The sequence below is a fragment of the Anas acuta genome, chromosome 18, assembly GCF_963932015.1.
Source record: "Anas acuta chromosome 18, bAnaAcu1.1, whole genome shotgun sequence".
In the NCBI taxonomy this organism is placed as follows: domain Eukaryota; kingdom Metazoa; phylum Chordata; class Aves; order Anseriformes; family Anatidae; genus Anas; species Anas acuta.
The window spans coordinates 10,603,960-10,625,212 of NC_088996.1; the positions used below are offsets into that span (position 1 = coordinate 10,603,960).

The 21,253-nt window shown below is 50.7% G+C and overlaps 2 protein-coding genes across 2 annotated transcripts in view; one reads left to right on the forward strand and one right to left on the reverse strand.

The window, feature by feature from the left end:
• Nucleotides 1–9,849, reverse strand: part of RGS9 (regulator of G protein signaling 9) — a 32,901-nt gene extending 23,052 nt beyond the window's left edge. Inside the window, exons 1-5 of the mRNA XM_068655500.1 lie at nucleotides 9,686–9,849; nucleotides 4,267–4,363; nucleotides 1,489–1,539; nucleotides 1,220–1,326; nucleotides 397–448 (exon numbers count right to left, since the gene is read on the reverse strand). Coding sequence (XP_068511601.1) covers nucleotides 397–448; nucleotides 1,220–1,326; nucleotides 1,489–1,539; nucleotides 4,267–4,363; nucleotides 9,686–9,748 — 370 coding nt within the window. The 5' untranslated portion in view covers nucleotides 9,749–9,849. The remainder of the gene's footprint in view (nucleotides 1–396; nucleotides 449–1,219; nucleotides 1,327–1,488; nucleotides 1,540–4,266; nucleotides 4,364–9,685) is intronic.
• Nucleotides 9,850–15,312: 5,463 nt separating this feature from the next.
• GNA13 (G protein subunit alpha 13) overlaps nucleotides 15,313–21,253 on the forward strand; it is a 29,448-nt gene continuing 23,507 nt past the window's right edge. Inside the window, exons 1-2 of the mRNA XM_068655501.1 lie at nucleotides 15,313–15,674; nucleotides 17,348–17,574. Coding sequence (XP_068511602.1) covers nucleotides 15,392–15,674; nucleotides 17,348–17,574 — 510 coding nt within the window. The 5' untranslated portion in view covers nucleotides 15,313–15,391. The remainder of the gene's footprint in view (nucleotides 15,675–17,347; nucleotides 17,575–21,253) is intronic.

The window sequence follows — 21,253 nt, forward strand, 5'->3', positions numbered from 1 at the left end:
TTGGTAGGCACTGTGCATGATGTACAGAAAGAACCATCTCTGGATGCAGGGCTGGATTTGAACCTTCAGGAAGACAGCCTTGGGCTCATATCCAGAAATACACTTAAGGATTTAGGGAAATCTAACCTTGTGTTTAAAGTCTTCTGTACACAGCAGAGCATTTTAGATTCATTCCAGTCTGATGGAACTTGTTGGAATGTAAGAGGACTTTAAGCACGTCACATCACCAAGGGCACAGCAAGGTGTGCACATCCAGAGCATTCCCTCCGCTCAGCATCACACACAATTGTTCACGAAACAGTACAAAAGAAAACCTAAGGGCTGGTCACAGGACTGCAAGCACAAACACGTGGACTGGTTATATCCCTCCTAGACACATACAACGCTATCACGTACCGTAGTCTGTGTCATCAGCAGGCCAGCTCTGCGTGGGCCAGAAATACGGCGTCTGCAGAAAAAAACAAGCCTTTTGCTAGTGCACAACAGCCTTGAACTCACGCCAAGCAGCACACAGCACTGCCCACACCAGAGGGAGAAGAAACCTTTCCTCTGCCCCGCTGAGAACCTGAGCTCCTTAGCAGTGTCAGCACATGCGGCGGTGCAGGACGGCTACAGGAGAAGAATCGGGGTCACCAGGCTGCCGATGCCAACCCCACTTCTGCCCTGCAGCCACTCAACGTGGCCAACCTTACACTGCTGCCTGGGCATTTGGACTGAGATGCTGGAGCCTGATTTGTCAGCATGAGGGAAACAGACTTCTCATTCAAAGTACCCCTAATTTCCCATCATAGTGGAAGCTCTCCAGCCGTGAACCTCGATAATACCCCACCTTTACTGTGGGTTTTGTGCATTCACTATTCAGCCTCCCCACATCATGCTACAATCACTCACAGATTCCACTTGCTGCATTAAAGCTGGAAGGAAGCATACATTTGCAGGAAAGGACAGCTATTTTAAAGCTGAGCAGGAACACTAATTTAGTTAAAGGAAGTATCACGGTTTGTCTGTAAACCGTGCTCTGATACCCAGCACTGACATCAGGCTGGGGGAACTGGTCTGAGGCTGCTCTGTGGATCCCTTCTTCCTTCCTCCCATAATCTGAGTGATTCGCACGGCTACAGCGCAGGGCCTCGTGGCTCCAGCTCGTGGGGAACTGCCCTCGGAGCCTGTTTCCAAACCTCATGCTGAGCTCCCTCACTTTACACAAGGTGTAACTCACCTGGAACCTGTACAGACTACCGTCTGTCTTCAGGGTGAGATTCTTTGGCTCCTGAAGAGGGTAGATGTACCCATATTTGACGAACAGGTCCCCCAGGTGTAGTGCCTCTGAAAACAGAGAAGGCAGATGTTTGATTGCACGGAAACACTGAGCTGGAATTTGGAAGTGAGCTACTACTCAGGAGAGAATTCATCTAGGAGGTTTTGTCTATGCAGATCTTAAAGTTTTACAGCTCAAATTTGCACATCACTTTTTACATTTTTACCCACCTTCATCAGTGATCTGCAAACGCTGGAGAATCCACTGCAGTATGTCGTTACCTGTAAAGCAGAGAACACATCAGGCACTCGAAAGCAGGAGTGTGCAATCTGCAGGCCAAAAGGAGACCTCTCCACTCCTCACCTACCGCTGTCTCTGGAGCCCAGGGACTGCACAGACCCCTTCTTGCAAATATCACGGCTGATATCTCCCTGGCCATGCTGTCATCCTGGCGTTCTCCTGTCCGTGTAGGTGTCTGTCTTTGTCTGGGAGCAGGAGCACGAGGCAGGCAGGGAACTCAGGAGGACACACTCAGGTGTACAGAAGCACACACGGCCTGAGCAACGCTTAAACCCCAACCACTGGGTGACTTGGGTGGTGCAACCGCTTACACTCACGGGAAAAGGGAAGTGCCCCTTGTTTTGCAAATCTTGCCTTGAAAGATTCATTGCAAAGCATCTCCGGGTTCACAGAGCATGGTCCTGTCCTGATTGTAATAACAGCCCGGTGACCAGTCCCCTCCAGCCCTCTAAGGGATACGAGTTTCAGAGCAGAAGGGTATCCAGGTCTGAGATCCAAGCTGCAGCAGTAACAGGCCACGTGAAACCCAAACAAGATCTCTGCCTTCACAAACTCTCCATCTCCCCCTGGTTTTGGTCAGTCCTACCCCGGTCAGCACGAACATCCACTGGTTTTAGTTTTCTGTTCTGGGAGGCAAATTGCATTAACCTCCTTCCACGTAAACAGGACCAGAGGAAAACGCACTCAACTCCTGATCAGTTATTGGCCTTTTCCTCCAAAAGTCTCCCAGGATTGCAGATCGAAACGCTGACCTTTCTTGACATTGCAGTGATGACTTAGCTTTCTAATAGGGGCTTAGAGCTCTTATCCTACTGCCTGCTTCCTGAAATAGATGAAATTAAAGGATTATCTCATCACTCATTTCTAGACAGCTCGCTCTGTAAGCTTTTTCTCCCAAAGGCACGCATTGAACACGAACATTTCTTTGTCTCCTCGGCTGTAAGCCATTTTACTGATGCTGAATCCACCTAGTTGGCTGCCTGCACGCAAAGACCCGAGCTCTCCTCTGTGCATCTGCATCCACTGATTGAATCACCCTCCTGTCTTCACCATCCCTTTATTAAAAACGAATTAGTCTCTTAGGCAACACCCAGAAGCCAACCAGTACACATGCAACTCTTGCAACACCAAAACCATCACAGTTTAGAGAGTGATGACTGCGGTGCAAGGAGACTGCAACTCCCTTGCCTAGCAGAATTGGACTAAAATGCATGCCTTGTGCGAGAGGTAACGTGCAGCAAGCCTGGCTAAGGAAGCAGAACAAAGCCCACAGCACGCAAAGACAACGAGCAGCAACGGGCATCTTCCCTCCACACCAGCCAGCCACGGCCTTTTGGGAAGTGGTGTTTCACACCCGCCAGACATCAGGAGAAGTACTTGTTCCCTCTGCACTTGGTGTGGCTGGCACGTCATCTGCACTGCAGGAGGAACTTTTCTGCCCTAACCATGCAGTAAGGGCTAGGGGAGGCAAGAACACGTCTTTTGCAGATGCAGAGCACCTCAACAAGGTCTGCTGTGTGACAGCTGTGTGAGCCGGGCTCTGGATATGCTACAACACGTGGAGGATGCTCGTGAGAATGAGCTTCACCCAACTTCTCCTTACCCAGGTCTGAACTTTTGGGTAGACCTGTGCGGTGTCAAGAGTTGGACTTGATGATCCTTAAGGGTCCCTTCCAACTCAGGATATTCTATGATTCTATGATTCTATGATTCTTTCACTGACTCTGACTGGATCCATGGGCAACTGCCTTAAACCTCTGTGCCTCTGCTTCTGCATTTAAGGGAAAAAAAACCAGGGCAAACAAAATGCAGAGCCTACAGGGCTTCACAATCATGCTCGGGATGAATTCAGCTATTTGGCTGAGCTCTCTCCTGATCTGCCCACAGCAAGCTCTTTGGTTTCAGGGGGATTTTGTGTTCTGAATTTCAAAGTTCTGCAGAAAAAAAAAAAATAAAAATCAGGAGGAAACATTGGTTCAGTATGTGTGAATATTTATAGTGGAAGGTCCCCCACAAGGGCTTTTGTGGAGGCTTGGAGAACAGGGAGCGGAGGTACTGGTGGTGCATTGCTGCTGCCCTGTGAAAGGAGCTAGCAGGCACAAAGGAGACTGTGCTAAGAGCTGCCTGTACCGCTAGACATGACACCTTACAACCCAGCTCCACGTCTTGTTTCTTCTCCAGCCTGCTTGAAGGAGGGAAAGCTGTCACTTAGAGGCAAAGGAGTGGGCTGAATATTTTGTTCTTTTCCTGCATGATGAAGAAAAATGATTATTATCAGAAAATGTTAAAGGGGAGACTAATTGCTTGTTGCTCATTTCTGAAGCATGATATCTCATTTCGATTCCACTCTGCCTCTTTTAATCAGATTTTAATATTTATCCTTATTTGTGACCCCGCATTGCCAGCAATACTCCAGGTCTGGAGGCTGCAGCACCTGTTCACCTCTGCTCTAAGAGAAACTCATGTGAAATAGCTGAAAGTGTGTGATTAGAAATCTCTGTGTCTCTTATTCAAAGAGCTAGGAACGAAACAAGACACGAGTGAGAGGAAGATAAAGGGAGATCTCATGGGCCATACAGCAAATATTCATTGGGAACATGGGCTCCAACGTGCCCCCATGAAGCAATAACGCAGGGGTGGCCAAGGAGCCTGCACACACAGTTTTTCCGTGATAAAATTTTTGGCCTGGACCCCAGAGAAGCTCTTACCTGCCATGGCATGGGGGATGTTGGTGATCATCACCCTCTGCGTCTGTGTCTTGATGCCCGTGTCTGGGTTCTGCATCTCCATCATCAGCGCCTCGATCTGCAACACATAATGGGATGGGTTACAGGAGGGAGCTCAGCACCTCTGCAGCTCCCAGCAGCATCCCAGGAATGGATGCAACACCTCAACACCTCCCCTTTCCAGGAGGGTTCCTACTCCTCCTACAAAAGCCGATGTCAGCTTTTGTGCTGACTCAGTGTCACTGCCTCCTACAGACAGCACATGCACAGGCAGGGTGTGCAGACGAGGGACAGGAACTAACCATGCCATGAGAGAGAAACGTTAAATAATTCTTAGCTTTTCTTTTATTTTTTTAACAGGCCTAACACCGCAACATTTTTCTTTTATTGACAGAAATCTCTGCTACCCATCAAAGTTCTCTGGTTCAGTGGGCTCCTGGCTGGGGCAATAAGGGGAAAGAAAAAAAAAAAAAGGAAGGAAATAAAATCTGGAAAGCTGCTTTTGTTGCAAAAATACCCCAGCTGTGCACACTTGTAGGTATTGCACCACGCACCAAGAAAACAAGCAATATTTTGGCCGTCACCCAGCCAGCAAAGGTTCTGCTTCTGGTCTGCAGAGAACAACCAAGAAGAGCACCGGGAAAAGCCCCACGCTTTGCTGTGGGGCTGAGCAAGAAGCGAGAGCCCTGGGGAGATGAGAAGGGCCCAACCTGAGGAAGCACAGCTGGGGATTTTCAAAGGCATTTTCCTTCTCTTACATTTCACATCCTGACAGCAAAACCCTAACGGAGCACAAGCCTCCTGCTCAGGTGAGGGGTCTGCAGAAGATGCTCTTCCTTTTGCCTTCTGCTGCCGGAGATATTCAATCCAAATTGCCCCACCAGGACCGATTCGGTCTCTCCGCACTTCCATTCAGAGAGGCAGTAGCTTTTTAGCTGGGATCAGTGAATTTAATGAACGGGACTTGATGACACCCCGGCACAATGAGGGGCATTGTTTCCACAGGCACCACAGTGACTTTGGTCCCCGGGCTTGCCAAGTTCAGCGAGGATTTAAGCTGTAGTGACAGGATGCAATCTGGGCTTGACAGTAAAAATGTATTTTCAACTGTGTTTAAAGCCAGTGGCAAATTATGACTGTAACAGAGAGGGCTGCTAACATCTCACACAAGTACTTCGATATAAATACTCCCATAAAATACTTCAAAATAGCAAAACCAGACCCAAACCAATGCAACGTGATGATTTTTTAAAGACATTTTAACTGACCCACTGAGCCGAACCCATTTTGGTGACAGCACCATCTTGGCCAGATGCAGCACAGACGAAGTCGTCACCTCCTTGGTTACCTTCTGAGATCTGAGACTTGTGGGTTCAGCTTCAGCCCTGAGGATGAGGAACGGGACTTTTCTTGTGCAAGAGAGCCGCGAGACCCTAATTTACTCATTCTGAGATGAAGGTCCTCCCTCTCTCCAGCTCACATGGCTCTGCAACCACTTGGGTCCCAATTTCAGCCTCAGCAAGTCCCCATGGAGAGGCGCCCGTGCACCCACACAATATGGGATGAAGCAGGACGGTCCCACAGGTAGGGCATTGATTTAGGAACCTCATATTGAGTTCAAACCCCCAAGATCCCCCTAAGCAAATGCAGGGGATCTCGGGGAATTCCCTTAGCCTCTCTGTAACCCTCTGCTCCGCAGGCAGCATCTCCTCACCCCGCAGGGACACCGGGAGGTAAATTCAGGCTGCTCATTGCCACCAAATTGCTGCACACCGGGCAAACCCCAGCTCAGCCTGCCTCTTCCCCTTCTCCCAGGGGAAGCCCAGCTCGTTCCAGGTTGCTGGAGACGAGGAGCCCACCAGCTGGTTAAAACCCAGCGAGGATATTTCCCTGCTTTGCTAAGGGCTGTCACCCATTTTGTCACGCTTTGGGCCGGGGAAGCAGCGCCTGGTTTGAGCTCTGCAGGGCGAGAAGCCACTTCCTGCCCTCGGTCGATGGGTGGGGGACGTGCAGAGAGGTAAATACGAGAGGAGCCGGGCTCTGGAGCAAGCTCGCCTCGAGCACCGAGCTGCCACAAGGCTCGAACCCCGCCGAGGAGTCCCGCCGGGCCAGCCGGAGCATCGGCACGGGGGCGGCGTCACCCCAAAAACCGCAGCGAAGACAACAGGAAAACTGCCTCCCGACCGCTCAGCGGGGTTGTGATGTGCAGAGCGAAGCTCTCCAAGCCAGCAGCGGTAAGAAAAAGCATTTCGGGAGCCCCCAGGATGGAGAGGGGCCTCCCTGCGAGGTGCTCACCAGCGGTTGATGTGCTTCGGATGGAAAGATGAGGAATTTTCCAGCAGCTCTGGTGCTGGAATTAAACACCTGCAGCCTCCGCCGTGACCGTGTGCCCAGCTCTGGTCCCCCCCAGAGCCTCGCACCACCTGTAAAAAAACCCCAAACACCTCCCCAGGTAGCAGCACACGCTTCCCTCGTTACTCCAGCCTCGCAAGGCTAACTCCATTATTTTTTTTTCTGTTTACGACAGTCCTGCTTTGCATATTTGGTGATGATCAGGAAAAATATAAAAGAAAATAAAAGAAGAGTCCCTTGTTACCCAGCTAAAACTTCCTGCTTTTCCTTAGCCAACGGTGAGGGCTGGAGGCCTGTTCCCACCCCACACACACACACCCTGAGGCTGTAACTGGGGAAAAGAGGGCTGTAAATGGGGAAAGGAGGACTGTAAATGGGGAAAGGAGGGCTGTGGCTGCCTCTGCCCTTCCCCATCAGGCTGCCAACCCCACTGCCAATTAAACCCACAAGGAAGCAAACCCAAAGCAAAGGGCAGCTGTGTGCCCGGCCTCACCAGGGCACGAGCTTCTCGTCCCTAGGAGACCATGGGGAACGAGGAAGGGGCTCACCTCTGCCCACCTCATCTGTGGGGATGGGGCAGGACAGACGGGGCATCACACCACCCACAGGTTTCCTGGCAGCTCAGCTCCAGCAGCGTACGGGGCCTCAGGTAAACAGGAGCCTCCTGAAGGGCTCCTTCCAGTGACACCCCAATTCCAGCACTAACACCCCTCTGCAAACAGCCAGGGGGATGAAGAGAAGCTGGAGAGCCTCTGTGGGATGAGGGTGCTGGGATGAGAAGCCCCTGGCCCTGCTGCAGGTCCAGGAGGAGCTGCCCAGCCACCGGGGACCAGAGCAAGGAGGAGGCAGAGGCAAATCCAGCAAACCCTCCCCACCAGCTCTGAGTCACGATGCAGCTCCTGGAGCACAGCAAGGAAAAGCACACAGCCCACCAGCTGCCGGCGAGCACAGCCCCAGGCAAAGTCCCATCGCAGCATCTGGCCTGAAATGTGCCTTTTGGGGGCTTTCTCCCTGTCCTCAGGGACTTTCTTGGCAGTTTAGGAAAAAAAAAACATAATAAATCAACCTCAGCATCAGTCACGGGCATTTTGTGGGGAGCATCACAGAGCCCTGGGGGGCTCCTTGGTTCCCCTGGGGGTCAGACACGAAGAGCGAGGCCCGCAGAGCAGCCCCACAGCAGGTACACGGCGCTGCCCACCCCCAGAGCAAACCCCTTTTCATCTCCCCTGTCTGACCACGGCACTGCTCCGGCCACGAGCAGCCTGCTGGAGACACATCGTGGCTGTAAGGGCACCACGGACCCGCAGGCAACCCCTTGTGCTGCTGGCATGAACCACAGCTACGGCATCCGTGCCAGCTGGTGGCAAAGCACGAGCCCGGACTTAAGCAATTAACAAAGCTTCTCTCCAGGATTTTAGCTCCTCGAGGCTCTAAGCCCGCAGAGCGCTCGCTGGAGGCGTGCCAGGCACTTGGATCCCACCGGGGACAGTCACGAAAGGTCTGCGGAGTGGCAGGGCTGTGCCCCGGGGCCACAGCCATCAGCACAGGTACTGTAAGAGCTGAGGCTCATCCACAGCTTCCCTGAGGTCTGGAAGAAAGAGAGGAGGAAGGGAAGCAGAGGTGAGAGCCGAAGCTGGCCTGCTGACCGTCCAGGAGCTCCCCTTCCTAAGGGCTAGAGCAAGAACTCCTCGAATCCTCTGCTGCTCAGTGAGCTGCTGTGCTTGCACAGCTCTTCCCACCTGAGGAACTCCGAGCGCTTTGCGAGGATGCCTACACCCCCGTGGAGCAGCTGAAGCACGGCTGGGGGAGGTTTTCCCAAAGCACACAGCTTCTCCTTCGCGCTCCTGCGTAAAACCCCGCGGGGTGTTACTCAGTGCAGAGTTTGGCCCAGCGTGTTTCCTCCGGCAGGGCTCCCCAGCCAAATTTACCTCGAAAGACACAGCCCTGAAGAAAATCTCCTCCTTGCTTCCTCCAGTAAGAGGAGCACAGGGGGGCTCTTGTCGTGCCGGGCTCTCACCTGAGTGCTGAACAGCCTCATTTTTCCCCCCTTTTTTCCCCCAGAACCTCCCCAGCTCCTCAGGTCGGGGGCGTTGCAGGAGAGCTGTGATTCGAGCAGCGGCTGGGGGCTGTGCTCGTCGCTGGGAATCCAGCTAATTCCACTCAACAAGATAAGCCACGGGCAGGAGAGGTGGGTGGCAGGGGAGCTAGCTTAACACTCTGCTTTCTGAAACCTCGGCAGATAGCAGCTGGGCTAAAACCGGTTACACTTCTGAATGAATGCTGCAGGAAAAAAAACACACCGAATGCTTTACAAGATTACACATCGCATCCAAACGCGTGGGCATGCGTCTTCCCACTCCTTCAACTGTTTCTGGTCACAAATACGCTCGTTTCTGGAAAAAGAAAAAGTGGAAAGAGGCAGGGAGCGAGCAGCTGGCCAGGATGTGTGCCCTAGGAGCAGGCAGGGGCTGGGAGCACTGGGAACGCACCGCAGGCCGTAACACGGAGCAGAAGTGGGTGGCCGGGCACCGTGTGTGATGGGATTTCCCCTAGGGAATGACACGGTTTTTGGGGAAACACATAGGAGAGGGAGAAAAACTGTCACAGTAATTCATCTGAAGCAATTCTAAATAAATAAATCAAAATTGCAGATTTCTTTTCCCCTGTGACTTCTGACCAGCTCGCCCCCAGCCCCCTAACCGCAACCCAGGCGGGTGCCAGCAGGGCTCCAGGTGGCTCCGCAACAGGTCCCAGCCCCGGGGATGGGGACGGGACCCCACGGACCCCAAAAAGGCTCCGGGGAGCCGCAGCCTGGCGGGATGCTCGGGTGGCTGGGCGTGGGGTGGATAAGGGGACCCCTGCCTGGACCATCTGAGAGCACTGCCTCGAGCATGGCATAGCATAGGATGGCATGGCACGGCATGGCACGATATAGCATGGCATGTCACGATATAGCATGTCATGTCACGACACAGCATCGCATGTCACGACATGGCTTAATACGAGCCCGGCGTAACCCCCAGCGCTGCCAGGCGGGCTGTGAGCTCACCTTTTTCAGGAAGGCCATCCGAGGCCGGTAGCGCTGCCCCTGGTCCAGCCGTGTGACGGTCATTGCGGAGCGGAGCGGGGCCGAGCCGAGCCGAGCCGTGCCCGCCGGGCAGCACCTGCCCCCCGCCGCCCCTCGCCACCGCCGCCTCCCGGCCCCCTAAGGGGGCGGAGCCTCCGCCGCGCGTCGTAGCCAATCAGCGCCCGCCGCGCCCCCGGCTCATTTGCATAGAGGCGAGGGGCGGCGCGGCTGCCGCCTCGGGGCGCTAGTGGGGAGCGGGAGGGGGGCGTGGCCTCAGCGTGGTGGGCGTGGTCTGGGGGTGCGGGGGCGTGGTCTGGGCGCGGGTGGGCGTGGTCTGGGCAGGGTCGGATTCTGCTCTGGGTGCTGGGGTCTGGGTGCTGCCCTTGGGGGGCTTTGGGGGATGCTCCTGGGGGGCTCTGGGGTTTGGGGGCTGCCCCTAGGGGGCTCTGGGAGCTGGAGGCTGCTCCAGGGGGGCTCTGGGGTCTGGGGGCTTCCCCTGGGGGGCTCTGGGGGCTGCCTCTGGGGGTCTCTGGGGTCTGGGGGCTGCTCCTGGGGGGCTCTGGGGGCCAGGCGTGGGGGGCAGGCAGGGATTTGTCCCCAGCAGGTTCCCTGCAGAGCCCCCACACAGCGCTCCCATCACAGAATCAGGGAGAAACCCTCCCCAAAATGCTCCTGGCAGGGGTAACGCAGGGTGCGCAGGGTGCTGTGGCCACAGGCAGGGGCTCAGGCACTCGTGCCCTGAATGGCAGCGGCTGTCACCGGGCCTGCCCGCGTGGTTTTGGGGCTTGGGTGGATTTGTCATGCGAGGAAAGGGTGAGTAACGGTGCCTGGAGGAAGCCCGCAGGGTTACGGGGCGCTTCCTCGCGAGGCAGACGACTCACACTGCTGGGTGGGGGATCGGGACATGATGGCAGCGCTGGAAACTGTGAGCGGGGTTTGTGGGGTCGCTCGGGTGAAGGGCGGAATTTCCTCCTGCTGCTGGGGAGCACAGGGGGCTGGGACACCCCACACACCGCAGCTGATGGTGCCAGGGCTCAGGGTGGGCATTCCCTGGGTCTCCTGCCCGCCGGGTGGGCACGGTGCCTTCTGTCCTTGCACACCTATAGGTGCTGCCTGAGTACAGCCACACACTGCAGGTCCATTTCCACCACACTTTGTGACAGCTCCGACATGCCACGCTGTGCTCATGTGCTTCAGGAAAGCACGTTGGCTCAAACAGAGCTTCCTCCCCTCATACCGACACCCTGAAGGCACAGGCATTGCTCTGCTGCCCTCGTGGAAGTTTTATCTCCATCTCTGCTCTTTCACAGCGTCTGAACAAGCCAGCGCTTTGGAAGGCTCCTCTCCTGTATCTGCTTGGAGCCATTCCCATGTGAAATCCCCGCGTGAGTCACAGCAGCCGCTGGCTCGCAGACACTCCTTACTTTCCAGAGGCTTTTCCACCGTGCTGCGGTCTGTGCTGCTTGCTAACTTGATGCCGATGAGTAACCTCTGGCATTCCACACACTCGTATCAAAGTTAGCCTACCTCATGCTTCAAGGCATCAGCTGCCTGACAGAAGGAGCAGGAGGAGAGCTCTGCACGCACTTGCAGTGCCTCCTAATTCAAGTGCTGAGTTGCTGTTGGGTTTCTCAAAATCCTCAGATCCTCAGGCCCTCTAAAAGTGCCAAGACGACAGAAACTCTGGTGGCACTGCCTGTTCCGTGGGCAAACAGGAGAGAGGGAATTACAAGGGGAGTCAAACAAAGAAAGGGAAAAAACAGTGAAAGCGTGCAGGCATTTTGAAGGTGGTAGCGAACAAAAGTGAGACAGATATCGGCAGGAGAATAGGATGTCTGTAACTCCTGGACATGATACCAGGGCAAATGGCACTCAGATGTAGCTCAATTTCTTGGTTTTGTAAGCCAACTGGGAAAACTCTTTATAAACTACAGATGTTTATTTTTTTTTTTTTCTGAACTGCTCTTGGCGCTGCCCCCCTGCAGGACCCAGAAGCAGCCCAGGTGAGACACAAACACCGGCCTAAATAAAGGATTAGTTACCACCAACTGCATGCACCCCATGCAGAGGAGCACAACCAGTCATTTCACCCCAAAATACTGCCTTTACATGTGCCATTGAGGCATCTAGGTGTCTTAGTTAGGAGAAACACTTTGGAAAACTGGGGCTACCCATGAATTCAAAAAAAAACAAACCAAAACTTCCTTGCAGGAGATCCAGGAGAAATAGCTGGAAGGAGCTCCAGCTCAGGTGGGAGCTCTAACCTTGCCGAGCCCTGAAGCTCCTGGCAATGTTAGACCCTGCTGTCCCACCCTGACACCCTCCTTGTAGCCCAGGTTTGGATTTTTTCAATTTCTATTCTTCCCTGACAAGCTCAAATAAAACTTATGAGCACGTCTCTGCCTGTTACAAAACTACCTCGTGTCTTTGTTAGAAAAACACCCGATATAAATTCAGCGATGATAACATCTGGAAATGACACAAACCAGCAAACACAGAGATCAGAGATGAGCCGCGCTTCACCTGCTGCCCAGGTGAATTACCCCAGCTCTTAATGCACCATGGCAGATTTGCCACGTGAAGCACGAGGCATCTAAAGCTGATTAGACAAGCTTGTAAAGGGCAGACAGCCCTGGGCTTTAATGACAAAACCCTCACTGGTGGAGAGCAAAGAGACATTTACTGTCCCCGATACAGTCCTGCAGTTATTTGTGTGAATTTGTGAGTCAGGAAAGCAATGGGCTTGGACAGCGGGGCAGAGCAGCAGACAGAGGGCTGGCACAAGCCTTGCAGGCTCACTGCCTTCCCACTAATTTCTGGTTCCCTGTGTTATTCCTGACCTGTTCCACACAGGGAAAGGTCTGCTCAGAATTAAACTGTGTCTTCTGGTCCTCCTTGTGAAGTCCCTGTGGGTAACTTTCACTCTCACCAGATGAAGCAACAATTCTTGTCGCTTTCTCTTGTGGAAAGCGCTGCAGGTGGAATCCCCCCAGGTTTAAAGATCACATTTCCTACGTGGTTGCCCCTTCTTCACACATCAGAAGTTCATCATGCAACACAAAAGGCATGTGGTGAGTAACTACCTTTCTATCTAAGGAAACAGGGGCCGGCGGTGAGGGGAAGGAAGGAGTAACGTAAATGAATCAGTGAGAATGGCCCTGCAAGTGTGTCAAGCTCAGGCTGAATTTCGGTACGCAGTTCCTTCCAGGAAGATTTCAAAGCAGTTTATCAAAAAAAAAGAGTGCAAACTTGGCAGAGAGAGAGGCATGACTTAATCTCAGGTCTCCCAATAAGGCAATGGTTGAAGCAGTATCTCCCCAGCCCATTGTCCTGTGTGGCAGGGCACACGCACTCCAAGCGAGAGGCTTCCTCAGCTGCCACATGGGAAGAGCCGTGAGCAGGAATGGGCAGCAAAGATTCATTTCCCATCACTCCTGGACTTTCCAGGGACAGGAATACTAAGTTAAGAAGTGTCAAAGGGGAAGGAAAAAAAAAAAAAAGGAAAACAGAAAAACCTTGTGCACCCTGCCTTGGAGATGAAACTTGGCTGCTTGGGAGAGAGGATGCAGCTGGGCTCGCTCACACCTGATGCAGGACGGAGCTATTTGGCTTCCCCTGCTGAGCCGGCTAACATTCAGTCTCCTCTCCATGGAAATCTGCCATCCTCAGAGCAGGAATAGCCCTTCCTTCTCTGCAGTACCCTGAGGGCCACGTTGGTTTGCCAGGAGATTGGGAACGATGCACCTAGGAGGCTCTGAAGGGCTTGGCCACTGCTGGGAACGTGAAAGGGAGAGGAGCGATGGCAGCACTGAGGGCAAGCCACGGATGGCCCAGCCCTTAGGAGACGTGGACAGCTGGAAATGTGGAGCGCGAGTATCAGAGAAGAAGGTGACAAATTTGGGAGTGGGGTGGCAGCCAGCAGCAGTGACAGGGAGCTGCCCGGGGACGGCCAGCAGGAAGCAGCTGCCTGGAGCACTGCGGCTGCAGGGAGAGGCTCCAGCAAGTCACTGGGAAGGAGAGTGGGTGGGCAGTGACACAAAAAGAGGGAAAAGAGGAAGGAAAAGGGCAAAACCGAGACTGCCAGGGAGAGCTGATGAGGGACCGAAGCAGCCTTGAAGGAAGCACAGGTAGACCTAGGAGACACCTGGCTATCCTGAAGCAGATCTGACCTCTGGTGAAGGATATCCTGGGTTAGGAAGGTGGTTTTGCTGTTGAAAGACACCAAGAAATAGCTATTACTCTTCATTCCTTCCCCTGTTATTGTTGCCGCCCAGGTTTTAGGTGCATTTTGCTGACGGCCTGGAAGAGAAGGACTCATTATGGCATTCCTGCACAGGCCTGGCTGTCAGCTACCTCTTCTGCTTCACAACTTTCATTTTTCCTAAACTGCATCTACTGCCTTCTGCGTTTTTTGTTGTTGTTATACTTCACTGGTAGGTGTTAATTTGCTTCTCAGAAAGGAGGCAATCACTGTTTTAAAACCTTGGACAAGAGCTCACGAATTACTGTCTTCCATGTCTGTACTAAAACCACCAGGATGTGCTTATTAGGTGACTATATGAATTTTATACCACATCCTGCCCTCCTATAAGAAATGTTGTTTTGTTTTCTTTTTTGCAAAGCCATGTGGAAGGAGACCCTTCCAGTAAAGGCACAGTGATATTTCCTTGAGTTAAATTCAACTCAGTTTCCTCCATCCTTTCTTCCTATTTTCTAATTTAGGATTATCGTTAGAAAAAGCAGAAACATGCCGAGAGAAAAGATAGCAGGCATCACATTTGAGATGTAAGGAGAGATGAACATTTAAGGTTGCCGGTTATCCCGTGGACCACATCTTGGCAGCGCAGTCCTGCATTGGCAGTGTCGTGTCACCTCACACTACGCTGGTTTATGTGACAGTGTAGGGTAATTTTTTCATGTTGTACAAATGATTAACAGAATAATTGTGCTGAGGGATGGATCACACAAGAAGTGGGATTTTCAATCCTTGCATGTCTTATGTATATTACTCGCTTTACCCATCACGTGAAGGGACATTAACTTTTAGGAAAACTTCACTATTAAATACATTCAAGGGCCAAGCCCCGCTGGGAGGCCAGCAGTGTTCGTTCAGCGTGTTATATATGGAGTGATAATTCGTGTTGAGAAAATGGTCAATATTAATAAAGAAGGTGGAGATTTGGGAGTGCATACTTTATTTTATAAGTATAAATATTACAAAATTCAGATTGAGAGTGTATACTTTATTTTTTTTTAAGTATAAATATTGCAAAATTCAGATTTAGTTGAGACTTCATTTATAACCAGTTTGTTGCCATCACCCAGCAGCACAGCAACGCTCTCCTCAGCGGAACCAAGCAGTGCACACCGAAACGTTGAGCCCGCTTCCACAAAACCACTCGAGCCACAAATATATTTTAGTATAAAACCATTTTATTTCCTCGCCGAGAACACTTCACCGAGGGCTGAGCACCCCGAGATGTGTGTGTGTTGGGGGGGGAAGCGCCTCACATCCACCATGGCGCCGCGCTTCCCGCCATTTCCTGTCAGGCCGGGCAACGCGCGGGCGGGGCGGTGGCGGCGCTGAGGCGAGGCGGGGCGGGGGGCGCATGCGCGCTGCGCAGGGCGGGCTGGTGCGGGCCGGGCCGGGCCGGGCGGCCGCTCCCCTGGCTGGCAGAGTGCGCTAAGATGGCGGACTTCCTGCCGTCCCGCTCCGTCTTGTCGGGCTGCTTCCCCGGCTGCCTGCTGACCAGCGGCGAGGCCGAGCAGCAGCGCAAGTCGAAGGAGATCGACAAGTGCCTGAACCGCGAGAAAACCTACGTCAAGCGCCTGGTGAAGATCCTGCTGCTGGGCGCCGGGGAGAGCGGCAAGTCCACCTTCCTCAAGCAGATGAGGATCATCCACGGGCAGGATTGGGATCGGGCGGCTCGGGAGGAGTTTCGGGCCACTATCTACAGCAATGTGATCAAAGGTGCGTGTTTGGGGAGCCTCTCCGTTCTGTGGTAGCCTTGGGTCGCCGCCCTGAGGGGCTGGGGCTGGCTGTGGGGTGCTGGGGCCGGTTTTAGGGCCGCCCCGTGGCTGCCCCGGCCCTACAGTGAGGAGACTCCGGTCCTGGCCCCTCACAGGGCTCGTCTCAGCCGGGCTTGGTGACCCCTGGGGCGAGGGGTGAGCCCTCATGACGGGAAAAGGACCCCCCTGGTAGGGTGTGGGGAGGTGATTGGGTCTGGGGTGGCGGGGGAAGGGGTTTGAGCCCCTCGTTTTGGGGGTAAAAGGGCTGCCCCCGGCTGGGAGCTCGCCCAGCAGCCGCCTCCGGGGTGCGTGGCTCCAGGTTTCGCTGCTGTCACCCTCCTGTATCTGCCACGCTTGCTCTCTGCTTCCCAAATCACTGCTTTTGCTGGTCAGGTTTGGAGTTGGAGCTGGGTGACGTTGGGACAAAGTCATAACCAAGTTTCCCGAGGCAGCACAGTACAGTACAGCCCCTCAACAGGGCTCCTAAATCCCACCGTTTCTCAGGGAGTTGCTTTACAAGGCTGTGCACAAATCAGGTCCAAAAAACTCAAAAATAGCAAGGTAGTGAAAATCACAAACAGGAAAGTTGATGAGGTTATAGTCTATTAATAAAGTAATTCTTACTGCGCTCGAGTATACCCATAGAAACTGCAGGTCGTCTTTTGCTGAAATCATTGCTTTTGACAGATACAACAGTCAGAGTGGAATTGAAAAAGTACCGTGGTGTTGAAGGGGCATGTCATCTTACAGCAGTCTGTCAGTGCGTCTTATACCTTCCCCCACGCCTTTACAGTAGCTTATTCTTCCTGGGTTATTATTTCTTTGCCACTAGTAAATCTAATAGTAGAATTTAGTTCATTTGATTTATCAGTGTCAGCACAGTGGTCTTTTTTTTATTTGAAGACCTGTGTAAGGCGAGTTTAAAATAATCAGTTTCTCTTACAGAGCATTTACTTAAAAAAAAAAACAAAAAAACAAACTACAATAACTGTGGGAAAGTCTGTATGTAAAACAATTCATTCTGCTCTTAAGTGGTAAAACACTGAGTTGAGAAAGCGCTGTGACTTTAGTAAGTGTAGTCTACATATCTGTGAAAATATTAAAGGCAGTGACAATTCTCTACAATGAGTTATAACTGTACACAAAGTTAATAAGAATACAAGGACTAGGCAATCTTAAAAAAAGCCATCAGATGCTTTAACGTATTCTGAAATGAGCTTTTAAACATGTTTCCTGTGTCTTGTTTTTCTGCCAGGTAAATATAATGGCGGTAAAATGGTTTTGGAGATCAGAGGAAAGGAGGAATATCTGTAAAAGTTATTTACATAGTGACATAGGTTGGGGATTTAGTAATTACTGTACTTCTGCAGGAGTTAAACTTGTACTTTGGATGTTACACTGTTTATTAAGGCCGTGCTTTTCTGGTAGCAGTTCTCTGAGTTTTGATATTACCTGGAAATGTAGTACTTAAAATCAGTTTTTCAGAACCTTTTTTATTTTCTGCTGGGCGCATAGTCTTACTGAACCTCGATTGTACAGAGTGAGGGTATTGTTTGAACCCTCGCAGACTTGTAGGCCAGTGAAACATTAGATGCTGAGAAATCCTAATTGCGCTGCTCTTTCATGTTGTTAAAGGTGTGAGAGTCCTCGTAGATGCCAGAGAGAAACTTCATATCCCATGGGGAGATCCTGCTAACCAGAGCAATGGAGATACGATGATGGCTTTTGATACCCGGTCGGTCACGGTGGTGCAAGGGATGGTGGAGACGGCAGTTTTTTTACAGTACCTCCCGGCCATAAGAGCTCTCTGGGCAGACAGCGGCATCCAGCACGCGTACGACAGGCGCAGAGAATTCCAGCTGGTAAGATTTGCTTTTTGGAGTTTTCAGCGGGGTGTGTGCTGTGTCTTGTTCCTATTTCGCTTTTCAGTGAAACGGGAAAAATTGATTCCTGGGCGGCCTCCTTACGGGTTTTGAGCGTTTTGGGTGGCAGACGGGTACACTGGTGTTGCAGACGGATGCTTAGCTCCATCCATAATCTTGTTTTCCAAAACCAAGATTAATGTAGAGCTCCTGACATAATTGTCCTCATTTAATATGTGAGAAAGCTCAGGTGTAGAGTGCTTTTTATGTTCTGCCACAGGGCTAGGACCTGTCTAGTGTTTTTACTGTATGATTATTTTTTACCTCGTGCTAACTGGTGCGTTAACTTTAAAAATTAAAAATCTTAGTTCACCATAAAGGAAGACTTGATAGTAATGTGATTTTTAGGAAAAGGTATGCATGGGTTAATGAGAAGAATTCAAAAACCACTCCCTTCTCTATTCCAATTTGAGCAATCTAGCAAACATTCCCTCTATACTTCCTGTTTAATTTAGAATGTCTATGCTAATTCTCGTGTAATGAGATTTTTGTTATATGGAAGTTCTCGGCTGAAGATGTAGTATACAATCCAACGGTAGGGCTGGGAAGGAAAAGGGAATGTCCTGATTCTCGAGTTGGAGCTTTAACTGTTTGTGACAGCTAAAGTCCCTCGATTTCCATGCTAATGGTGCAAAAGGAAATGAAGACTTAAGTTAATTTGCTGTTTGTTTTGTAGGCCTCTGTAGTGAAATGCCAATGGCATAGGGTTTCTTAGGGGTGGGGTTGCAGGTTGAGAACCTTAAAATAGATTAAATCTGTTCCTGTAGGTCTCTTAAACCTAAGTGGCTTTGTGTTTTTATGTCTTAAAAATAACCTTTGTGTTAGCATGAATCTGAACAATAGCTGATGATGCCTCCCGTTGAGCTATTATGAACGATTGTGTAATTGTAGGCTGTCTTAAAGAGGTTGTGTAAATACTCTTTATAAATATGTATTGCCCTAATCCTGGAGTGTCTTCCAGAGCCTGCTGAATGGCAGGTGCTCGAGTAGCCTATCGCCTGCCCGGCCTGGTACTGCGCTGGGTAGATAGGTTCCTAGGGAGACCTGACACTTGCATTTTGCATTCGGAGTGATCAGAAAGGGGTAACCGACCGCTCTGCTGTGTTCAAGATCCTCTTCTGGTGCAGATGTGACTTCTGTGACGTAACTGCTGTGCTGGAGTGAGCCGTTTTAAAATCCGTTAAGTAAAATCGTTTCGTCTTTACTAGGCACGCTTGGTGACTTCAGGTTAAATAGCTCCCTTTTCCTTCGCTGCTGCTGCTGTCATCTCGAGTTTCTGACAAGTAGGTTCTTTCCATAACTGAACCATGTGCAGAGTTTCACTTTGAGTAGGAGCTGAAGAGGTTTTCTTCTGAATTTACTGACGGGAAAGAAAAAGATTGCTATGTTTTTGGTAGCCCCTAAATCTGTATAGTATTATCTACTATATGTATGTCTTGGTTTAGGACAGAATTTAAAGTACTTCTTGAAGTGTTACGCATAGTTGAGTATTGTCCTAATATTAGATTTTGCAGATAGGTAACTGCTTTATTTATACTTACATTGCTGTATTTCCTAAATCCTTTCAAAATCTCAGCCCAGTGTATTTCTGCCAAGTTAGAAGCATGAGTAAAAAAGAAAAAAAAGCAGAATGATGTCATTGTATTGAGCACAAGCAGCGTGATAAAGTGATGCCTGAGCATCAAGTCTCAGTTTTGCCCCAGTAAGCTTAAACATGAGTTATGAGAGAGCTCCACGTGCAGAACGGAAGGACAAACTCCTGAAAGCAGTGCACGGTTTTGTCATAGCTGCTGGCAGACATTTATAGAAACGTGTTCAGAGTTCACGTCGTGGTGTGGAGGGAAGACACCAATGATGGAGGAGGGAGTTATGGGTGTTCCCCGAGTCAGGAGGTAGGGTGGAGGAAACTGGAAGACACACAGATCAGTTGTATTGAGAACTGACTCTTGAAATAAGGCTTAAAAGACTGAAAATGGCTGGTATTGGAATATGGGGAGTAAAAGACGAATACTGTTCTACGTCCAGTTCAACTGCATGCAGCAAAAAATGAAAGGAGAGAGATCAGCAATAGTATAATTATATGTTTAGGGGAGAGGGAAGAGTGTTGTTTAAAAAAAAAAAAAAAAGTCCAGTGCTGGGACTGAGCATGGTAGAAGAGAATTATTTGCCTGCATCTACTCCAGACTGAGGGAGCTGAGCTTTTTTTCCACTGGACTGAGTTTGACACTGCTCTGAAAACATGGTTCCTATTATGAGGGCACCGGCAGGAATGCTGAGAAAATGCTGTTTACGATGGGAATAAGACAGTTTGGGGCAAAGGTAGAGGTGTGCAAATGAAGAACAGCGGTGATGGATAAGGAGTGAAACAAATTTACATGGAAATCCAGGAGAAAAGGAAGCAACAGTGCTGCTCTAGGAGCCATTTGCACTTGGAAGAGATAGGAAGTACAGAAAAAGAGAGGCCAGGATTAAAGTTTCTGCATTTATAAGCTAAAATCTGAAGGTGTTTGTGAGAGATCATGGAGCTGTTCTTGCTTCTGTTTCGTTTTAGTCCGTCTTCCATTCATAGTGCCAGACATGACTCTGGGAGCCTGAAGAAACAGCGTAGGCTTTTTATAGCAGCGTGAGGGGGAAAAACAGAACGTGGTTAGATTTTAATGGAATTAGAAATCAGCATTTCCATGCCCAGTTCTTCCTCATTTTGGTAACTTCGGTGGTCATGCGAATAGAATATCATCTGGTTCCCTCGGTGTGACATAGGGGCCTGCTGGCCAGGCACAGCACTGTTTGAAAACTCATCAGTTCGCCCTCGTGTGATGCTTTAAAACTGGAAAGAACTAATGGCAGTTTATGGTGCAGCATACACAATTTCAGTACTGCTTAGTTGGTCAGTGTAACGATCCCTCAAACTTCGTTACAACCCAAAGCCATTCAGGTACCAACATGGGTACCTGCAGGTTATTTGGGATCTGTAGCTTAGGTTCTGCAGTTATGCTTGGGATTTTGGGCATCCTCAAGCTTGCTCTTCATCTCCTGAAATTTTCTCCTGTGGCCTTGCATCAGATAGCAAACGTGGATTATTGATGGAGTTGGTCTGTATCACCCTAATGCTTTGTCATCCAATTAACGTTTTGGATTTCCCATTGCAAATTGATTTCCAATTGAAAAAAAAAAATATCTCCTGAAGGGACTTGTATAACCATACCCATTAGCTTAATTCTGCAGCATGCAGACCAGTGGTTAATTTCAGCACAAAACCCAGTCACTATTCCAGTTGGTCAGAAAGCTGATGAATGCTGGAGTGAAATTTGTGTCACTTTGTTTGGAGGAGGTGGGAAGCAGCATATTTATTCGTATGGATGAGGAAGAAAACAGAGGTGTGGGGTTTTTTTTTGTTTGTTTTTTTAAACTGTAAAGGCTGTCTCAGGACCTACCTAGAGCTTTTTCCTGGCTGTTACGTTTATACTCAGGAGGTACTCAGACTTCTGTGGCTGCAAAGGTTTGCTGCTCTCATCGAGATTTGCTTTGAGGTGCTGGCAGCTGAGGAAGTGCCTTGCTCTGGCGCTGTGTGTCTGTAACACCGAGGACAGGGCCCCTGTGTGCTGCCTCTCACCTCAGT